The sequence below is a fragment of the Pipistrellus hanaki genome (genome assembly GCF_964339955.1).
Source record: "Pipistrellus hanaki genome assembly, chromosome: 5".
In the NCBI taxonomy this organism is placed as follows: domain Eukaryota; kingdom Metazoa; phylum Chordata; class Mammalia; order Chiroptera; family Vespertilionidae; genus Pipistrellus; species Pipistrellus hanaki.
In genome coordinates this window covers 209,470-231,133 of record NC_140507.1, presented here as the reverse complement: position 1 = coordinate 231,133, position 21,664 = coordinate 209,470, and the positions used below count along the sequence as shown (strand labels likewise).

Sequence of the window (21,664 nt, the reverse complement as noted above, 5' to 3'; positions counted from 1 at the left end):
ACCCGGACCCTTCAGTCCGAGGCTCATGCTCTGTCCCTCCCTTTCTCCCCCAGGACAGGCCGGGGCCAAAGGCTGTTCCTGGGGGGGGGCTCCCCAGGTGCTGAGTGGGCTGTTGGGGGGCTCCCCAGGGTGCTGAATGGCCTGGGGGGGTCTCCCTGGGGTGCTGAGTGGCTGTCTCCCCAGGGTACTGAGTGGCCTATGGGGGCTCCCCGGGTGCTGAGTGGCTGTGTCTCCCCGGGGTGCTGAGTGGCCTGTGGGGGCTCCCCAGGGTGCTGAGTGGCCTGGGGGGGCTCCCGGGGTGCTGAGTGGCTGTGTCTCCCCGGGGTTCTGAGTGGCCTGGGGGCTCCCCGGGGTGCTGTGTGGCTGTGGGGGGGGTTCCCCAGGGTGTTGCGTGGCTGTGTCTCCCGGGGTGTTGAGTGGATGTATGGGGGGCTCCCTAGGTGCTGAGTGGCCTGTGGGGGGCTCCCGGGGTGCTGAGTGGCTGTGTCTCCCCGGGGTGCTGAGTGGCCTGGGGGGCTCCCCGGGGTGCTGAGTGGCCTGGGGGCCCCCCCGGGTGCTGAGTGGCCTGTCTCCCACAGGACAGGACCGGGCGCCATGGCCTCGCCGCCCGAGGAGGACGAGGGGCTGCGGGGCTGTGAGCGGTACGTGCAGCGGCACGGCCTGCAGCAGGCGCTGCGGGACTGCGTGGTGCGCCTGTGCGTGGCCCGGCCCGACCGGCCCCTGCGCTTCCTGCGCGAGCACTTCCAGGCGCTGGAGGAGGTCAGTGTGGGGGCCGCCGGCTCGGCCCCTTCTCCCCTCTCCCCCAGGGTGCCCACCCACGGGGCCCCGTGCCCATGGTCTCCGTCGCCCACGGGACCCCGTCTGGGCCCTGCGGACAGGCCGCGGGCTCGCCCTGCAGCTGCCGGCCAGAGCCCCTCCCTCCCGGTCCAGGCAGCTCCGGGCTCAGGGCCGGTCCCCCTGAAGGGCCAGGTGGGCGGCCGGGATGGATGCCACGGGCACCTGGGAGAGGGCATGGCTCTGAGGGCGTGGTGTGGGCGGCTGTCAGAGCTGACTCCCGTTCATCTGCCCCCTCGGGGGGCAGTGCCCTCAGATGTGTGCGGGGTGGGGTGGGGAGACCCCTGCTGGGACCCGGCCTTGTCCACTCGGCCTGCATCCCTGACCTGCCCCTAAGCTCTCTGGTGCCGCCCAAGGTCCCTCATGGCCTTTTGTCACCCTGAGCAGTGCCTGTCATTGTCCCTGTCCCTGTCCTGTCCCTGTCCCTGTCCCGTCCCTGTCCCCGTCCCCATCCCCGTCCCTGTCCCTGTCCCGTCTCTGTTCCTGTTCTATCCCAGGGGCCTGAGTGGAGTCAGGTCAGGCTCAGTCTGTTCAGCACCCGATCCCTGCGGCTCCCCCTTGGGCAGGGCCTCGCAGCCACAGAGCCCGGACCAGGGAAATAAAATGAATGAATGAATAAATACTAAGCCACCATTCATTCCTTCCCTTTGAAGCAATCTGTCAAAAGACATTCTATTTATTTTTAAAATATTTTTATTGCTCTCAGAGAGGAAGGGAGAGGGAGAGAGAGAAACATCAGTGATGAGAGAGAAGCATTCGTCGGCTGCTTCCTGCACGCCTCCTCCTGGGGATGGAGCCCACTACCTGACTCCCAGGCGCTTCCTCCACATGTTCCCTTTGACCCGGTCTCGAACCCCGGACCCTTCCGGCACAGGCCGACTCTCTATCCACTGAGCCAGAGGAGCTGGGGCTTAAAAGACTCTTAGAGCAGTGAGGCCTTTTAAGGGACACGGGGTGAGCGGAGAGAGACCTGAATTGGTCGGCTCTCCTCTCTGCGATCCTGTCGTAGACGCCCTCGTGTTCCGTGTGACGTGTGTGTCCCACGCCCCACAGACGCGCTGCCAGCCCCGGGTGAGGGTGAGCAGTCCACGGAGGTTCTCCGGCCTTCCCCTCGTGGCTGGAGTGCTGGTTTCTGGCTTTTCAGATGAAAAGTAACGCCACCCTAACGGGTGCACCCATCTTTTCCGTGTGCTTTTGTGGGTGCCGAGTGGCTTCTCAGCAGTGAAATTCCTGGGGTTCCCACTGCGGCCTCTGGCGGGGGGGTCCCGTCGGAGCTGCCAGCATGATTTTTAGAGAGAATGGGAGAGAGAGGGAAAGAGAGAGAAACATGGATGTGAGAGGAACACATCGGTGGGGGTTGTCTCCTGCACGCGCCCTAACTAGGCCCAGGCCGGGGAGGCGCCTGCAACCAAGCTATGTGCTCTCCCCTTGGAATCGAACCTGGGGCCCTTTGGTCTGCAGGCCGGTGCTCTAGCCACTGAACCACACCGGCCAGGGTGGCTGTTTTATTTTTATTTTAAAAATATATTTTATTGTTGTTTTTTGTTTTTGTTTTTGTTTTTTACAGAGAGGAAGGAAGAGGGATAGAGAGTTAGAAACATCGATCAGCTGCCTTCTGCACACCTCCCACTGGGGATGTGCCTGCAACCAAGGTACATGCCCTTGACCAGATTGAACCTGGGACCCTTCAGTCCGCAGGCCGATGCTCTATCCACCGAGCCACACCGGTTAGGGCCAGGGTGGCTGTTTTAATTTAAACACGTTTTCCAGCGAGGAGGTAGAAATGGCCACGGGCCCCAGTCCACTCCGGTTACTGCTGAGGTCACGTGCAGAGGAGACCGGTGTCTGAGCGCGGGACACAGGACGGCGGGGAGTCCCGCTCCCGCACGTTTGACGTGGGAGACTCGGGCAGCAGTGCCCTTAACCTTCTCGAACCGTAATGTGGCTGGAACTGGAGCTGCTCGGTCCGTCCACGGGGACCCCCCGCCGGCACTGGTCTCACAGGGTGTGACTTGCTAGCTGCCCAGGCAGGAGCCCGTTGGGACGCAGAGGCCGGTCCAGGAGGACTGAGCTGAGGGCTCACCAGGGCGCACTCTGCAGGCCAGGGACACATACGGTGGCCGGAGACAGATCGCTGGTTCCGTGGGGTGGGTGTGGCTGTCTGAGGGAGGTGGGGCCGGAGGCGGAGCCATGGTGGGGGGGCGGGGCTTGCTCTGGTGGGGATGCTCGGTCTTGCTGGCGGCCTGGGTGTGGGGTGAGGACAGAGGCCTGGGCACCACTCCCGGGGTTTGGCCCAGGCTCTCCGTAGATGGGGTGCCACTTGCTGAGCAGGCGTGAGGGGAAGAGGCAGGCTGGGCGGGAGGATGAGGAGGTCAGTTTTGGATGCGCGAGCCGGTCCTCAGGGAGGCTGAGGGCTTGGCACTGGGGGAGAGGCCGGGCGGGGCCGGAGGCTGAGGGAGCTGGTGGGTCCCTCTCGCCCTGGGAGCTGGGTCCGCTGGCTGGGACAGGCCCAGACAGCACCGCAAGGGGCCTCGGGTCTAGTCTCGGCTCTGAGCCACGCATCCTGCTGTGCCCGAGGTCGTGCCTGAGTCCTTCGTTTCCAAGGCTTGGTTGCCGTGGCGACTGCATCAGTAACCAAGTCCCAGAAGCCGGGCCTGAAGCAGCGGGAGCAGGCTCAGCGCCGGGGCTGGTGTGGCAGGGGGTGCCGGAGGCGCACAGACCACGGCGGCCACGCGGACGGGAGAGCGCGGTCTCTGATCGCAGAGGAGCCGTCCGAGCCGCCGTGTGCCCGGACGGACCTAGGCTGCTGGCTGCTGTCTCTGTAGAGCTGCCAGGACAGGCCTCGGGCGATGGCGTGGACTCTCTGGAACGGGACGCGTGCGCTTGCTGGTGCATCGCGGATCCTCGGTCCTGGCCTCGCGGTCCCCGCCCCCTCGGAGGGCCTCCCGGCCGCTGGGCCGGGAGTGATAAGGCCAGGAAGCAGTCTTTCCTCCGGAGGCCGGCTCCCCAGGCCCGGCGGAAGCCCTGTCACCGCAGGAAGGGCAGGAGGCTGTGAGCCGGAGGCTGGCGGGCGTGGCGGGCGGCTCAGACCAGGATGGCCCAGCGCTCAGGGCGCTGCCCGGGCGGGCCCCCCGTGGCAGCCGCTGCCCCGGCCCCGGTGAGTGCGCGGCGTCTCCGGCCGGGATTCTGGGAGGAGACCGAGGGGTAAGACGCTCCCTGTCCCCTGGAGGGTCCGAGGGCTCGGCCTTCCCGGAGGGGTGTGCGGACAGACCCACCGAGGCCTCCCGCCCGTGGCTGCCGCCGCAGTGCGTGGCCGTGGGGGGCGGTCAGGTGCTCGTGGCTGCCTTTTCTCAGGCCCGTGCGGCCGGCAGCCTCTCCGTCCCCCCCTCCGCCTCGGCGAGCGTCTGCCCACGCCGTCTGCCCGGTCCGTCAGGGCGTGCTCTTGCTGTGGAGCATGACGGCTCTCTGCATCTCAGACGTGTGCCCTTACATACGTGGCTGCGTGTCCTCGTCAGGCAGGCGGCTGGCGGGTGCCTCTTTGCGTCCTTGGCTCCTCTCTATGGCGTCTTTCACGGCGAACGTTTGTGCTCCGAGGCCCAGCTGGCCGGCTTTTCAATGGCCCATGCTTCGCGTTTCAGGTCGTGTCTCCGATTCTCCGAGGGGTTGGGTGTCCCTGTGCCGCCGGTCGGGCCCCTGGCCCCTGTCCGGGGCCCGGTTCTGCTCCGGGCTCGCCTGCCAGGGATTCCCCCCACGTCGGTCTGGTGACTGGTCCTTAGGGAGCGTCGCAGGCCACGTGCCTTCTAACCGTTCTTTTTCAAAATCGTTTCTTTGTTTTCATTCACTTCAGAGAGACGAAGGGAGAGGAGGAGAGAGACAGACACGCCCATGATGAGAGAGAACCATGGATCGGCTGCCTCCTGCACAACCCCCACTGGGGATCGAACCCGAAACCCGGGCAGGTGCCCTGGCCGCAGATTGCACCCTGACCTCCTGGTTCCTGGTTGGAGCCCGCCGGCGGGCTCACCGTTGTTCTGTCTCCTGTGGCCTCTGTGCCTTCCCAGGTGCACGGTCGAGGACCCTGGTGACAGGGCCCGGAAACCCTGTTGGGATTTTGGCTGGCGTTCCGTTGAAACGTGTAGGAGTCCGTGTGGGGCGAGCAGACAGCTTAACAACATGGAACCTTCCAGCCCGTGAACCCAGAACATCTCTCCGTCTCACGGAGCCTGATCTCTTTCGTGAACGGAAGAAAACACATGCTGTTTTCAAGTTACAGTCCCTTACGTATGTCGTTAATTCACACCTGCTTTGTGTTTAGAGATTTCAGCTGCAGTTTGCATTCAGCGTTATTTTGTGTTTGTCTCAGCGCAGGGGTTAGAGAGTCACACACTTCACGGAGTGTCCCCCGACCACTCCCAGTGCCCCTGGCCCCACACGACGGAGACAATGCTGTTGGCTTCATTCCCTACGCTGTGCTCCGTCTCATTTTTTATCCTAAGTGGTACTCCTTTTTTATAAATTTTTAAAAATATATCTTTATTGATTTCAGAGAGGAAGGAAGAGGGGAAGAGAGATAGAAACGTCCATGATGAGAGAGAATCATTGATTGGCCGCCTCCTGCATGTCCCCCAATGGGGATCGAGCCCACAACCCGGGCACCTGCTGTTGGCCAGAATCGAACGTGGGACCCCTCAGTCTGCAGGCTGATGCTCTATCCACTGAGCCACACCAGACAGGGCATAAGTGGTACTTCTTGAAAAATACCCATTTTTATTGATTTCAGAGAGGAAGGAAGAGGGAGAGAGAGAAGCATCCATGATGAGAGAGAATCATGGATCAGTTGCTTCCTGCATGACCCCCACTGGGGATAGAGCCCACAACCCTGGCATGTGCCCTGGACTGGAATCAAACCCGGGACCCTTTGGTCTGCAGGGGACGCTCTATCCACTGAGCCACACCAGCCCGCTGAGTGGCACTTTTGGAAATACGAAGTCTCTCCTTTTCAGAGCAGTTTCCGGTCTGCACGAAAACGGCATGTAAGGTGCCGGGAGGTTCCCATCACCCCCCCCCCCCCCACAGCCTCCGCTCAGCGACGTACGTTCTGCATTGATGGGGCACAGCTGCCACAAAGGAGGACACATCTCTGTGAACTGAAGTCGAGGTTCCCGCGGGGGCTCAGTCCTGCTGTACGCCTGTGGTTTTTTAATTTTAATTTTTATTGATTTTTTACAGAGAGGAAGGGAGAGGGATAGAGAGCTAGAGACATCAATGATCAGCTGCTTCCTGCATGCCCCCCACTGGGGATGTGCCGCAACCAAGGTGCATGCCCCTCCCTGGAATCGAACCCGGGACCTTTCAGTCTGTAGGCTGACACTTGATCCACCGAGCCACACCGGTCAGGTCGCCTGTGGGTTTTGACAGTTCACTGAGTCTCAGGGGACAGTCCACAGAGTCAGGGCTGCCAGGCCAGCTCCCGATGCCCCTGGCACCGTCCGCTCCTCTCTTCTCTTCCCGAACCCCTGGCAGCAACTGGTCTTTAATCCTCACCCGAGGACACGTGTCCTACTGATTCTTAGGAAAAGGGAGAGAGAGAAACATCGATGAGAGAGAGAGATTTTGATCCCTTGCCTCCTATACGCCCCCTGATGTGATCGAACCCACAGCCGAGGTGTGTGCCTGAACGGACCTGGTGTTGGGGGGCCACGTCCCCATGGGGGCCGCCTGCGGGATATCTGTCCCCTGGGTGCTGCCCTACTGTGCGCTGCTGCTCCTCCCGTCCCGACACCCGCTCTCCAGGCCCAGGCCCCACGCTGCTCCGCTGGCCGGGACTGGCTCTCCGGGCACCTCCCAGGCCTCTGCTGGGAGCCACGCACCAGCACCGACGGCCGGAAACTCCGAACGGGACCGTCCCCTCCTCCACGGCTCTGCCTCCAGGATGATTCACCACGGACGGCATCACGGAAACGCCCGATCAGAAAGACGCCCGTCCCCTCCCCTCCCCTCCCCTCCCCTCCCGCTGTGTCCGTCTCTCCGTGCGTGCCTGTGGGTCGGGCGTGCGTGCGGTTTTGTGCCCCCTCCTCCTCCCTCACACGTGGCCGCGTGGACGGAGCTGCTGGTCAGGATTGCTGCTGGCGGCCCTGTCCTGCTGTCGCTGCGTGCCAGGCTCCATGCAGCGTGTCCCCGAGGGCGCCACGGGCACGCCTGTCCGATCCGTGTCACACGCGGGGCCTGTCCGATCCCTGTCACACGCGGGGCCTGTCCTATCCGTGTCACACGTGGGGCCTGTCCGATCCGTGTCACACGCGGGGCCTGTCCGATCCGCGTCACACATGGGGCCTGTCCAATCCGTGTCACACGGGGCCTGTCCGATCCGCGTCACACGTGGGGCCTGTCCGATCCGTGTCACACGCGGGGCCTGTCCGATCCGTGTCACACGCGGGGCCTGTCCGATCTGTGTCACACGCGGGGCCTGTCCGATCCGCGTCACACGTGGGGCCGTGGCGGCGGAGCTGTCCGTCCTGCCGGGCATGTCCCGCCGCCGTGAGATGGAGCTTCTTTCAAAGGAGCCTGAACCTCCCAGAAACGGCCGGATAGTGTGGAGAGAGGGTGGTCTCCCCCAAACTCCGGTAAATTAAGGAAGCACAGAAAGGGGTGAAGCCGGAGTGTGCCACCCACCTCCCCGGGCTTCCTCCCGGGCGGGCCCTTCCTCTCCCTCCTCTGTCCACGCCCGAGGAAGCCGGTCGCTTACTGGATTTTATTTATTTTAATTTTTAAAAAAAGTGTGTTTAAAGTTGGTTTCCGAGAGGAAGGGAGGGAGAGAGACAGAGATGTCAATGAGAGAGGATCGTGGGTCGGCCGCCTCCTGCACGCCACCCGCCCGCCCGCCCTGGGGACGAGCCCGCACCCGGGCGGGTGCTCTGACGGAACGGAGCCCCGAGCCGGTTCACAGGTCGGCCTCCGCCCCTGAGCCACGCCGGCCGGGCCGGGTGCGCCTGTTCAAGCGATGGGCTGTTTCGGGAGAAGGGCTAGGTCTGCGGAAAAGCTGGGCAGAGAGTACAGCACCCCTTCCCTGCCGTGACTTCCTGGGTCCATGTGGCGCATCTTGAAAACCCGTGAACCAGCGTCGCACACGGGCATGGGCAGAAGTAGGTTCACAGTTTGCGTGGAAGACAACACGGTAATCGATACACGAGAGAGAGTAACATGCAAATCGACCGAACACGGAGGCGCACTGGCTACCTCTGGTCCCTTCCCCGGCCACAGACTCCCATTGGCTGATGGCGGACGGGGAGCCGGGGGTGGGTGGTGGCGGCGGGGGACGGGGCCAGCAGCTGGGGGAGATGGGCCTGATCCCAGGCCAGGCCTGGGGACCGTACCTGCACACGGATTCCGTGCCGGGCCTCTATCTATAATCTAATAAAAGAGCGACGTGCAAATTGACTGTCACCCCAACACACAAGATGGCGCCCCATGTGATCAAAGATCCTGCCCTTTGTGGACACAAGGTGGCCAGCAGGGGAGGGCAGTTAGGGGTAATTGGGCCAGCAGGGGAGCAGTTAGGTGTCGATCAGGCTGGCAGGGGAGTGGTTAGGGGGTGATCAGGCTGGCAGGCAGAAGCGGTTAGGGGCAATCAGGAAGGCAGGCAGGCAAGCAGCCAGCAGTCCTGGATTGTGAGAGGGATGTCCGACTGTCCGTTCAGACCTGATCCCAGTAGGATTGGACCTAAATGGGCAGTGGGACATCCCTCCAGGGGTCCCAGATTGGAGAGGGTGCAGACTGGGCACGGTTTTCATGCAGTGGGCCTCTAGTCCATAATAATAAAAGCATAATGTGCTTTGGACGACATCTCCTTCCTCTGTCCACGCGCCCATTCATTGCTGCGTCACTGGTTCCCCCAGCGCCTGTAGCTCCCCCTGTGTGTGTGTGCGTGTGTGTGTGTGTGTGTGTGTGTGCGTGCGCGCGGGGGGGGGGGGGGGGGGGGAGGGGGCTCCATGGCGTGCTGAGAGCTCCCACAGGAAGGCACGGGATGCTCTGTGGGTGGTGGGAAGGGCGAGCTGGGAGGTGACATGGAAACGGGCCTTGAAGCGTGTATAGGAGTTCGCCAGGGATGGCCTAGGGGGGCGGGGAGGAGGACGCCCGGTTTCCCCACTCCGCTGGCTCCTGCGAGCGGGCGGCTGGTGACGTGGCCCCGGCCCCAGCCCCCCTCCCTCTCCCCGTGCCCCCAGCGACCCGGCCCCGCCCCCCGGCCCCTCCCTCTCCCCGGGCCCCTCCCTCTCCCCGGCCCCCCTCCCTCTCCCGGGCCCCTCCCTCCCCGGCCCCTCCCTCTCCCCGCCCCGGCCCCCCTCCCTCTGCCCGGCCCCTCCCTCTCCCCGGCCCCCCTCCCTCTGCCCGGCCCCCTCCCTCTCCCCGGCCCCCCTCCCTCTCCCCGGCCCCTCCCTCTCCCCGGGCCCCTCCCTCTCCCCGGGCCCCTCCCTCTCCCCGGCCCCCTCCCTCTCCCCGGCCCCCTCCCTCTCCCCGGGCCCCTCCCTCTCCCCGGGCCCCCTCCCTCTCCCCGGGCCCCCTCCCTCTCCCCGGGCCCCTCCCTCTCCCCGGGCCCCTCCCTCTCCCCGGCCCCCTCCCTCTCCCCGGGCCCCCTCCCTCTCCCCGGGCCCCTCCCTCTCCCCGGCCCCCCTCCCTCTGCCCGGCCCCCTCCCTCTCCCGGCCCCCTCCCTCTCCCCGGCCCCCTCCCTCTCCCCGGGCCCCTCCCTCTCCCCGGGCCCCTCCCTCTCCCCGGGCCCCCTCCCTCTCCCCGGGCCCCCTCCCTCTCCCCGTGCCCCCTCCCTCTCCCCGGCCCCCTCCCTCTCCCCGGGCCCCCTCCCTCTCCCCGGCCCCCTCCCTCTCCCCGGCCCCCTCCCTCTCCCCGGCCCCCCTCCCTCTCCCCGGGCCCCCTCCCTCTCCCCGGGCCCCTCCCTCTCCCCGGGCCCCTCCCTCTCCCCGGCCCCCTCCCTCTCCCCGGGCCCCCTCCCTCTCCCCGGGCCCCCTCCCTCTCCCCGGCCCCCTCCCTCTCCCCGGGCCCCTCCCTCTCCCCGGGCCCCTCCCTCTCCCCGGCCCCTCCCTCTCCCCGGCCCCCTCCCTCTCCCCGGGCCCCCTCCCTCTCCCCGGCCCCCTCCCTCTCCCCGGGCCCCTCCCTCTCCCCGGCCCCCTCCCTCTCCCCGGCCCCCTCCCTCTCCCCGGCCCCCCTCCCTCTCCCCGGGCCCCTCCCTCTCCCCGGCCCCCTCCCTCTCCCCGGGCCCCCTCCCTCTCCCCGGCCCCCTCCCTCTCCCCGGGCCCCTCCCTCTCCCCGGCCCCCCTCCCTCTCCCCGGGCCCCTCCCTCTTCCCGGGCCCCCTCCCTCTCCCCGGGCCCCTCCCTCTCCCCGGCCCCCTCCCTCTCCCCGGGCCCCCAGCGCCGTGGCTCTGAGCGGACGGCTGGTGACCTGGCTCCCCCCCCCCCCCGCCCCCACAGGAAGAGAACAGACAGGCTCTGGCTCAGAAGTCGGCCGCCCAGGCGGACGCGCACGATGAGGAGGCCTCGCCGACGCTGCCGAACCCGGCGGGGAAGGCCCGCCGCCGGCGCGGGGGCGTGAGCGCGGAGGTGTACACGGAGGAGGACGCCGCGGCCTACGTGCGGAAGGTGGGTGGGGCCGCGGGCGGCGGCGTGGTCAGGGCCGCTGCCCGCCGTGTCTGTGCGCCCGCGGCCGCGCCAGCCACTGAGCCGCCCTGGCCTGGGCTCGCTCTTTTTAAACTGGTTGACTTGAGGGAGAGAGGTATCGATTGCTGTGCTGTCCCTGCTCAAGGTGGGTGCTGCGTGTGTCCTGACGGGGTGAGCCCACTGCCTGCTGTGTCCGTGGACGCTCTCGCCCCCCGAGTGACCAGCCAGGGCTCCGTCCTCCCTGCACGCCCCCCCACCCCTCACCCCCCACCCCTCACCCCTCACCCCTCACCCCCCACCCCTCACCCCCTCACCCCTCACCCCACACCCAGGCCTGAGCTTTCCTGATGAGAGCGCGGGAACCAGTGACACATGCTTAACGTCTGCAGGCCGCCTCACTTCTGGGGGCCCCTCCCTAAACCCCGGCACCTACTCAGGACCCAGGAGGACTGGCCAGCCCTCTTCTGGCTGGCAAGGTCACCGGAGCAAGGAGGGCGCAGTCCAGGGGGCTGAGGGTCGTGCGCGCTTCCGGCATCTTCTAGGAGGCTCCGGGCCTCCGGGGCCCGTCCCCCGAGACCCCCGGGGCCATCCCCCGAGACCCAGACAGCGCTGAAGCCACCTCGGGCCCTGATTTCTCTTCTTCCTTTTTTATTTCTCATATTTTATTGATTTTTTGCAGAGAGGAAGGGAGAAGGAAAGTCAGAAACATCGATGAGAGAGAAACATGGATCAGCTGCCTCCTGCACACCCTCCACTGTGGATGTGCCTGCGACCAAGGTCCATGCCCTTGACCGGAATCGAACCCGGGACCCTTCAGTCCGCAGGCTGACGCTCTATCTATCCACTGAGCCAAACCGGTTTCGGCCTTTTTTTTAAATTTTTTTTTATTTTTTATTTCTTAAAAGCACGTGGCACACCGACATGGCTGGCACCCGGGAGGCCGAGGCCGGGTGACGGGAGCCGTGCCCGGGGTGACGGGAGCCATGCCCGTGTCTCGGTTGGCAGGGCCGGGTGCCCAGGCCTGACCGCCCCCCCCCCCCCCCCACAGGTCATCCCCAAGGACTACAAGACCATGACGGCGCTGGCCAAGGCCATCTCCAGGAACGTGCTGTTCGCCCACTTGGACGACAACGAGAGGAGGTACGGATGGGGCGCCGGGCACACCGACGGCCCCTCCTGGCCGGCGGCTCAGGCCGAGGGCCTCGGCGGCACCGTCCGGAGGCACACGGCCAGGCGGGGCCGCGTCCGGCACAGGCAGCCTCCTGTCGCCGGGTCGGCACCTGAGGCCCCACGGCTGCCCTCGGGGCCGGCCACCTCCCCGGCCTCCAGGGCAGCTTGTCCAGCGCCTCCGTGTGAGGGGCTCCGTCTGCCCGAGCTCGCTGCCCGCGGGCCTGGGCTGGAGTGCCCCCCGAGGGGTGCGGGGGACGTCACATGGTTCAGAGAGCCTGGGGGTCCCCCTCCGGCACGGAGGACTGTGTGGTGTGAGGTTGGGGTCTGGGTGCGGGCGGACCCGGTTCAGGTCGGCCCTGAGTGCAGGCACAGGGGCGGGGGCGGCGGAGGGGGCAGAGCAGCCGTGGGACTCGGCAGGGAGGCCTGGTGTCCACGGGACTAACTCTGGGCTTCTGCCTCCGGAGGGGGCGGGGGTGGGGGCAGCACCTGTCTGTGCTCGGCCCTGAGCCGTTCGCTGGAGTTCGCGGCCGCTGTGTCCTCACTCCCCAGGCGACTAAGTGTCTGTGTCGACCTGGATGTCCACGTCTCTAAATCGCCGTGTCCGTCTGGGTGTGGAGTGGGGGCTGCGTTCCCGGCCGGGTGAGGGGCCGGCAGACACGCCGACCCTCAGGCCGAGCACCTGCTCCGGCGGCCGGCCGGGCCCGCATCCTCCCTCCCCCCAGAGGCCGGCTGCAGGGAAGGCGCTCGCTCTGCAGCCGCCCCGGCTCCCGCGGCACCCCCACCCCCGCCCCCGCCCCCGCCCGGGCAGCTGTGCTTCAGGCAAGCTCCTCTCCCTCCAGGCCCCAGCCCTGGCACCGGCTGGTCAGTGAGTGTGTAGTTCAGGGCCAGCCTGGCCCGAGTGCCAGCTGCTGCAGGTCACGCCTCCGGGCATCGAGGCTGCGCGTGTCTAGGAAGCCTGTGCTGGGGCCCTGGGCCCGGGCCCCCCGTTTCCAGGTCCTCAGGCTTCTGGGGGGAGCGCCGGGTGGACAGGGCGGAGCAGGTAGCTAGGTGAGCCTTCCGCTCTCTGTGGCGGGGCTGGAGCGGTGACCAGCGCGGAGGCCTCCGGGGAGGGCTGGGTCAGCGGGGACTGGGCAGTCACTCTCAGGTCAGTGGCCAAACAGCCCCACAGGGCCGGGCGCCCGGGCCCGGAGGCGTGTGGAGAGTCCAGGCGGCCCGAGGGCACGTCAGGCCTGGAGGAGGGAGACGGGAGCCCTTCTGGCTGCCAGCCCGGGCCCTGGAGACCGAGCAGCTGCCCGAGCGCTGAGAAGGGACAACTGGAGGCTCTGAGGGGGGTGGGTGGTCCCGGCAGAGCCCTGTGCGCCGGGCCCTCTGCTGGGCCCCGTTCCCGGGCCGCCAGGGCGCGGGCGGGCGGGTGGGGGGCACCCACTGTGGGCGGCCCTCCTGGCAGCGGCTCCGTCTCTGCCCGCTGATGGAAACAGGCCCCTGGCTGAGCTGGCGGGGGGGGGGCAGGGGCACAGCTGTCTCCTGTTATCTGTCTTCCTCCATCGCTCGTCCTCCAGCTGTTTTCCCACAGACTGGCCCCGGGCCCAGGTGATGGGGAAAACAGCCACCGCCCTGTCCATAGGCTGCCCAGCCTCTGTCTGCTCCCCGTGCTCCCGCTCTGCACCCCCTCCCCTCCTCCCCCTCCCCTCCCCCCTCCTCCCCCTCCCCCCCTCTGCCCCCAGATCACAGGCCGCCCAGCCAAGGGCCGTCTGCTCCCCGTGCTCCTGCTCCCCCCGCGCCCCCGGCTGGCTGGGCCTGGGATGCGCTTCCCTTCAGGCCTCGGAAGACAAACGGGCCACGTCCGAAGAGACACCTAATGGCTTGAACACGCGAAGAATTTGATTTTCCTTTGGCCAGAGCCGAACCCCCTCTCGGCAGAGGCTGCCAGGCCAGCAGACCGGGGCCACGTGAGCCCAGCGGGTCCGGACGCCTGTTCCCGTGAGGCTGGGATCCGGGCCCCGCGGCCGCGTCACATGCTGTGTCCGGGCCGTCCCGGCCAGAGCGGGCAGCTCGCGGTGTCCACGGGGATTGGCCGGGGAGACCCAGAGCTGGGGCGGGGGAGCCAGGTTAGGACCAGGCTGGGCTGACCGCCCCCCCCCCCCCCCCATGATGCCTGTCCGGCTCCTCATTGTGCCAGGGAAAGGCCACGCTTTTACTTTTTAAAGACATTTTTATTGATCTCAGAGAGAGAGAGACATCAGTGATAAGAGAGAGAGAGAAAAAGAGAGAGAGACACCAGTGATGAGAGAGAGAAAAACATCAGTGATGAGAGAGAGAGAGAAAAAGATAGAGAGACACCAGTGATGAGAGAGAGAAAAACATCAGTGATGAGAGAGAGAGACATCAGTGATGAGAGAGAGAGAGAGAGAGAGAGTGAGAGAGAGAGTGAGAGGAACATCAGCGATGAGGAATCACGGATCGGCTGCCTCCTGGATCCGCCGGGCGTTTATTTTGGTGTGAGGACGGGGAACCCGGCTTCCCTGTCTCCTGAACAGCAAGTCCCGCCAACAGGCCTCACCAAACGGGCCGATCTCTTCGCTGCTGACGGAACAACATCCCTTAAACACCAAGCTCCCACCCTCGCCGGTGTGGCTCAGTGGATAGAGCCTCGGCCTGTGGACTAGAGTCCCGGGTTCGATTCTCGGCAAGGGCACGTGCCCAGGTTGTGGGCTCGATCCCCAGTAGGGGGCGTGCAGGAGGCAGCCGATCCATGATGCCCTCTCATCATTGATGCTTCTATCTCTGTCTACCTCTCCCTTCCTCTCTGAAATCAACAAAGACGTATTTTAAAATGAATAAGTAAAAATGACCCGGTTCTGTCTGCCTGGGTCAGCCTGCTCCAGGGCCTGTCTGTGCGTGTGTTGCCAGCAGGGTGGCCAGCAGGGCTGTGTGCTCGGAAGGAGGACGAGTGAGACCCGGTGAGGGGCGATGGCCCTTCTCGGGGGCCGGGGGGGTGGGTGCTGCATTTCTGAGGAGGTGGGCCAGGACTCAGCAGGTGCTGGGTGGAGGTGGGCCAGGACTCAGCAGGTGCTGGGTGGAGGTGGGCCAGGACAAGGGGGTGCAGGAAGGCACCTCAGATTTCTGTCGTGGGTGCCATGGGGCGGGGGAGGGGAAGGTGGGGGGGGAGTCCAGGTTGGACTTGCTGAGGTGGGGGACGACCTAGGGGTGTGTGAGTGTGTGCATGTGCGTGTATGTGTGAATATGCATGTGTGAGTGTGCGTGTGTGAGTGTGTGTGTGTGTGTGTGTGTATGTGTGAGTGTGTGCATATATGAGTATGCATGTGTGTGAGTGTGTGTGTGTGAGAGAGTGTGCGCGTGTGTGCGTGTGTGTGTGCATGTGTGCAAGTGTGTGTGAGTGTGATTGTGTATGTGTATTGTAAGTGTGAGTGTGTGTGTGTGAGTGTGTGTGTGTGTGTGAGTGTGAGTGAGTGTGAGTGTGTGTGAGTGTGTGAGTGTGTGTGTGTGTATGAGGGTGTGTAAGAGAGAGTGTGTGTTATCACCAGAAAACTTTATTTCCGCTCGGTGTTAAGAAAAGCACTCCAGGGATGAGGTAAAAATGACTGCAAAAGGCTATTTTATTTGATCACTTTTAAAAATATTTTTATGGATGTAAGAGAGGAAGGGAGAAGGAGAAACATCAGTGATAAGAGAGCATCACTGATCAGCTGCCTCCTGCCGCCTCACACTGGGACTGAGCCCTTGCCTGGGCCTGTGCCCCGACCGGGAACCCAGCCGTGACCTCCGGTTCTGGTCGACGCTCGCCCTGCGCCGGCCACCGGGCGCCGGGGCTGTGCCGCGTCTCCCACGGGGAATTCCGGTGCTCGCACAGGAGGGCCCGCGTCGGCGAGCCGTGTCTGCGCAGTGCCCCCGGCCCCCACCGGACAGGGGGCAAACCCAGAGGCAGGTCCCACGTGTGTGCCCCGGCAGCCGCCCGCGTGGGGGTGGCGTTCAGGGAGCGGGCTGCGCCTGGATCCGGTCCTGCCCCACGGTGCAGGGCTGGGGGGTGGGGGGAGCAGCTCTGTTCGGCGGGGCGGCCCCGCGGCTCCAGCCCGGCCGTCCTGGCCTGGGCCTCCCCTCGGAGGGACAGACAGCCGGCCCGGCTCCCCCTTCGGGGGAAGCAGGTGCCGGAGTCGGGAGTCGGAACAAAGATGGGCTTTGACGGGAACAGCTGGGGGCTGGGGGGGGGCACCTCCTCCCGCAGCTGCCGGCCTGTGTTTGCCGCCTTCAGCCCTTGGGGCCCCCAGGCCCCCCGCCCGCCCGGTAACCCCTTGCTTCGATTTTAGGTAAGAAACGCCGCCTTCTTTGTGACGGTGGGACCGTCCTGGGTCCGAGGCTGCGTCGGGGCCGATGAGGGGGAGAGCGGTCCGAGCGTCCGTGTGTCCGTCCGTCCAGGGGCTGTAGTGACCATGCCGCTCACGCTGGGCCTTCTTTGGGGGGGCGGGGAGGGGGTCAGAGGTGGATTCCTGGGTCGTGTGCTGACCTCACGCCTGACGTCTAAGGCGCCACCTCCTGTCCCGTGTCCGCACACGCCCCTCCCGTTTGGGGACGCTGGGCTCCCAGGGACCTCAGGTTCTGCTCTGGGGGTTCTCGGGGTTGGCTGAGAGTCCGGGGGCCGGGGCAGGACGGGGTGCAGTCCCGGCCTGGTCCCCGGGGAGGCGGGTGGCACCGGGAGGGAGCGGGGCGGCTGGGGCCAGGCCGATGGGGGGACCCGCAGGATTCGCTGTTTCCCCTCAGGCGACCACGGAGGCTGCTGCACGGACGAAGGGAGCCCGGAGCCGCGGCCGGGCCCGGCCGTGGGGGGAGTTGGGGTTTGAGTCCTGCTCCACCGGCTCGGGGTCGGCAGCGGGCGACTTGGAGCTGGGGTTGGCCCCGCCTCCTGGCTCCGTGTCCACATGCTTCCCCGTTATCCTGACCTGTCCTGCCCCCGTCCCCTCGAACTTCCCCTGCCAGGTCCCTCCTGTGTGTGGACCTGTGGCCTGCCCCCTCCCTCTCTGCCCACTTCCTCCCGGGAGCCCAGCTTCTCCAGACAGGACGGCTTGAGGCAGGTGGTGCCCTCTCTGAGCCAGGAGGAGGGAGCAGAGAGGGAGAGAGACAGAGACAGAGAGCACGAGAGAGTCAGAGAGGGAGAGACAGAGATAGAGAGAGAGAGGAGAGAGAGAGAGAGAGAGAGAGAGAGGGAGACAGACAGACACAGGAAGAGACAGAGAGAGAGACAGGGAGGGAGAGACAGAGAGGGAGAGAGACAGAGACAGAGACAGAGCGTGAGAGAGTCAGAGAGGGAGAGACAGAGATAGAGAGAGAGAGGAGAGAGAGAGAGAGGGAGGGAGACAGACACAGGGAGAGACAGAGAGAGACAGGGAGGGAGAGACAGAGAGGGAGAGAGAGAGAGAGAGAGAGAGAGAGACAGGGAGAGACAGAGAGAGAGACAGGGAGGGAGAGACAGAGAGAGACAGATATAGAGAGGGAGGGACAGAGAGAGAGAGAGAGAGCGAGGGAGGGAGAGAGGGAGGGAGAGACAGGGAGGGAGAGACAGAGAGGGAGAGAGACAGAGAGACAGAGATAGAGAAGGAGGGACACAGAGAGAGAGAGCGAGGGAGGGAGAGAGGGAGGGAGAGACAGAGACAGAGTCACGGAGAGGGGAGAGAGGACGGCCGGGCTGGAGTGTGGGAGAGGCTGTGTCCAGGCTGGAGGAGCTGCCACCTGGTGTCACTGTGGCCCAGCCGATGGCGGGTGGAGAGGAGGGAGCAGCTGGAGGAGGGCCGGCCCGCAGGCTCGGGAGGAGACACGGAGCTGCACCGTGGAGGCCGGGGCCTGGGGCGAGGAGGGCCCAGTGGGTGGGGCACCGGGTCGTGGTGTGGGTGGTGCGTGTGCCGTGGCCCCGGTGGCCTGGCTCTCAGGAGCCCCTCACAGAGGCCTGCGGTGAGGGACTGAGGGACGGGCTGTGCTCTGTCCGCCTGCAGCCTGAGCCGCCCTCCTCCCTGAGCCTCCCTCCTCCCCGAGCCTCCTCCTCCCTGAGCCTCCTCCTCCCTGATCCTCCCTCCTCCCCGAGCCTCCTCCTCCCCGAGCCTCCTCCTCCCTCCTCCCTGAGCCTCCTCCTCCCCGAGCCTCCTCCTCCCTGAGCCACCCGCCACCCGCCTCCCTGAGCCTCCTCCTCCCTGAGCCTCCTCCTCCCTGAGCCTCCTCCTCCCTGAGCCGCCTCCTCCCTGAGCCACCCGCCTCCCTGAGCCTCCTCCTCCCCGAGCCTCCTCATCCCTGAGCCTCCTCCTCCCTGAGCTGAGCTCCTGAACCGGGGTCCCTCCCTGTCCTCGTCCCCCTGCCGGCTGCCATCACGGGGGAGGGGGTCCTGGGGAGCTGTTCCAGGATCCAGGCCCCGGGGTCCTTGGGGCTCCAGGCCTGTGATTCGTGTCCTGGGGCGGCCTATGTGGCTGGGCGTGGGCCTGGCGGGAATGGACCGTGGGGGTTGGGCTCAGGCGTGCCTCACCCTGACATCCACACACGGCCCGTCCTCACACCACCTCCGTGGCCCGGCCCTGGGATGGGGCCTGTTGGGTGGCTGTCGGCCTGGTCCCTGCCCCTCGGGCGCCTCCTGCACAGAGTGTGGCTGTGGTGCGAGGCCGTGGTCCGTGTGCATGCGTGTGGCCTGTGTGCGTGGCTTGGGGCCTGTCTTGTGCCTTCAGCAGGAAGAGGTGGCAGTGAGGGCCGAGGAGCAGCCTTTCCTCAAAGGCCAGCGGGTCAATAACGAGACCAAGAACACCGAATCCCCTCCCTGTGGGGCCCCCCCCCGATCGGCGGCCTGTAGAGCCCCCCCTGGTGGTCCCCCCTGGTGGTCCCCACATCACATGCCTGCCAACCTCCACGTCCCTGCCAGCCCCCACCCGCTCTGCTTTCTCAGCTCCACAGGGAGGTCACCGACTGGGCCCCCCAGAAGCTGACCGAGCGGCTCTCACCCCTGGGGGCTCTCACACCGTGTCCCCTGCCCCCACCGTGAGCGGGTCCTGCACACATGACCTGCACGCCCCGTGGCCAGGCCCGTGCCCCGTGGTCAGCCCCCTGCCCTGTGGCCAGGCCCGTGTCTGTGGCCAGGCCCGTGCCCCATGGCCAGGCCTGTGCCCCGTGGTCGGGCCCGTGCCCCGTGGTCAGGCCCGTGTCCGTGGCCAGGCCCATACCCCGTGGCCAGGCCCGTGCCCCGTGGTCGGGCCCGTGTCCGTGGTCGGGCCTGTGCTGGCCTCGGGCCCTCTGGGAGCCCCAGTGGCCCCGCAGCCGTAGCCGCGGGAAGAGCACAGGCGACCAGGAGCCGGGGCTCCTCCTCCCGCCCACGGGCTGGAGCGCTGGCTGCGGTCCAGCTGCCGGATCTCATGATCGCTCCGTGGGCCGCGCGTTTAAAATAAGCAAGGTGCCGTTACCACAGACATTCCATCGCGGAGGTGACGGGCGGGGGGACCGGCGGGGGGGGGAGGCTGGCAGCCAGGGCTGGAGCGGCTCCAGGATCTCCCGTCCTCCACCCCAGACACCGGCTGGCCCACGGGGCCCTGGGGACGGCGGCTCAGCGACCCCTCGGCCGGTTCCCCAGATGCCGCGTCGTCGGCCTTCTCACTGCTCACCTGCAGAGCGGACCCTCGGGTCCAGACTCAGGCGGAGGGGCAGGGGCCGACTCCGGCTTCCTACACGCGCGTGTGGGGACCACGGAGCCTGACGGGTGGTGACGGGGAGGAATCCGGGGCTCCTGGAGGAGGTGAGGGCGGGGTCAGGGGGGAGAGACAATGGGGACGTGGCCCAGCCCGGGCTGTAGTGAGGGAGCGGGGCCCAGGGAGTGGACGAGCCGGCCTCCGTGTCCAGCCGGCCGAGGGGGGCCGTGCTGACCCGCCTGAGCAGGTGGGGCTGCAGTGGATGGGCCCTCTCGGGCCCCGTACAGCCCTGGCTTCGCTGCTGCAATGCCCCCTGGCATCACGGCCCGGTGTGACCTCAGGCAGTTCCCTTCGGGAACGGGGCTTTTGAAGAGTCTCGGAGAGAGGCCTGGGGGGCCCGCCCGCCCTGCCCCGACCTCCGCTGACCCCGAGCGTGGGGGCCACCCACGTGCGGCTCCCGAGCCCTCGGAGCCGAGGCCGTGATGAGCTTTCCAGCTCCGAGTGAGCCGGCTCCTCAGAGCCCGGCCCCGGTCCCTGCTCGGCGGCTGGGAAAGCCATCGGCCGCTCTGGGGTCTCCTGACCGCCTGGCCGGCCAAGGAGGCCGCGTGAGGGCGGACGGCTGCCCAGGAGGGTGGCCCTTCCTCCCGTCTGCTGCCGGTGGCGTGTGTGCGTGTGTGCGTGTACTGTATGCATGTGTCTGTGTATGTACTGTGTGTGTGTCTGTGTGTGGTGTGGTGTGTGCGTGTGTGTGTGTGTGTGTGTGTGATGTGGTGTGTGTGTGTGTGTGTGGTGTGGTGTGTGTGTGTGTGTGTGTGTGTGTGTGTGTGTGGTATGTGTGGAGGAGGCTGGCCCAGGTGCTCTCCGTGTTTGTTGGGTGGACACCCTGGTTGGTGGTCACCGTTGAGCCGGACACTGTGAGGGAACCCTGTCTCGTCCGCACAGTGTCAGCCTGTGTTTGTCCCACCCGCTGGGTTAAACTGCTGCTTTGGTGAAGATGCTCAGAGGAACGTATAAGCCCTGGGGGTCCACGGGCACGCGTGTCTGTGCTGGTTCCTTAAAGTGTTTTCACTCTATTGACGTCCAAGAGGGAGGGAGGGGAGAGACGACGTGTAGCCAGCGGGGCCTCCGGCAGGGCACGAGGGGCTGGCTTCCTCCTCTCCTGACCGGACGCCCTTCTTCCCGCAAGAAAGACGGAGCCCCGTGTGGTGAGGCGCCGGCCGGGGCGCGGTCTCACTCGCTGTGTCTCTTTCCAGCGACATATTCGACGCCATGTTCCCCGTCACGCACATCGCCGGCGAGACCGTCATCCAGCAAGGTAGGCGCCGCCCGAGTGGGCGGCGGGCGGCGGGCTATGCCCCTGAATTCCTTATTGATCGGTTTATTTTAAAACACGTGCTTACTGGTTTCAGAGAGGGAGAGAGAAACACTGAGGATGAGAGGGGTCACGGGTCGGCTGCCTCCTGCTCGCCCCACACTGGGCCCGGAGCCCGCGGCCCGGGCCTGTGCCCTGACGGGGAACGGCTCCTGAGGGTCATCGATGCAAAGTCTGTGTGTCTTCGGGGAAAGTCACCGACGAAACAGCAATTCTCCGAACGGTGGCCTTGCTGTGGAGACCAGGACCTGAGCCCTGGGGCCACGCCGGCTGGGGGGTCGGTGAGGGCCCCTCAGGCACTGGGGACGGGGCGGGGCGGTGTCGGCTGGCCGACGGAGGCAGTTCGGAGGGAGCGTGCACAGCGACGGGCCTGTGGTACCCTGACACACAGAACACTCTTATTTAAATGCTTTTCGGTTAATCCTCCCCCGAGGGTGTTCCCATCGACTCTCAGAGAGTGGAAGGGAGAGGGGACGGCAGAGAGAAACATCGATGGGGGGAGAGAATCACGCCGATAGGCTGCCTCCTGCACGGGCCCGACCAGGGCCGGCCGGGGAGGAGCCTGCAACCGAGGCATCGAACCTGGGACTGACACTCTGTCCACTGAGCCACACCGGCCAGGGCTATTTAAACACGCCTTAAAAGTGGACGAGACCCAGGACTCCCCGGCCGGTGTAGGCAGCGGCGCAGAGAGGCTACGGGACGAACAGGCCCAGCCGAGTCCTCGGCCTGAAACACTGTCTCCTGTTCCAGGGGACGAAGGCGACAACTTCTACGTCGTTGACCAGGGGGAAGTGGACGTGAGTACCTCCGGGGGATCGGGGAGTGCGCCTCGGGCCGCGGCCCCTTCGGTGCGGCTCCGGTCGCCGCCGCTGAGGCCGGGGACCTCCTGCGCGGTAGACGCTCGTCCGAAGAGGAGCCGTTGCGTTTAACAGCTGGTGGGACGCGAGGAGGCG

At 66.2% G+C, this 21,664-nt stretch overlaps 1 protein-coding gene across 3 annotated transcripts in view; it reads left to right on the top strand.

Annotated features, from left to right (window-relative positions):
• Positions 1–557: 557 nt before the first annotated feature.
• PRKAR1B (protein kinase cAMP-dependent type I regulatory subunit beta) overlaps positions 558–21,664 on the top strand; it is a gene marked incomplete at its 3' end in the record, with an annotated part of 41,982 nt that continues 20,875 nt past the window's right edge. Inside the window, exons 1-5 of one of the 3 annotated variants that reach the window (XM_084884093.1) lie at positions 558–759; positions 10,314–10,481; positions 11,548–11,639; positions 20,590–20,651; positions 21,462–21,508. In XM_084884093.1, the coding sequence (XP_084740219.1) occupies positions 595–759; positions 10,314–10,481; positions 11,548–11,639; positions 20,590–20,651; positions 21,462–21,508 (534 nt within the window). In that variant the 5' untranslated portion in view covers positions 558–594. Of the gene's footprint in view, positions 760–3,466; positions 4,039–10,313; positions 10,482–11,547; positions 11,640–20,589; positions 20,652–21,461; positions 21,509–21,664 lie in introns of those variants that run through there. The other 2 variants (XM_084884094.1, XM_084884095.1) reach the window with 2 other exon arrangements.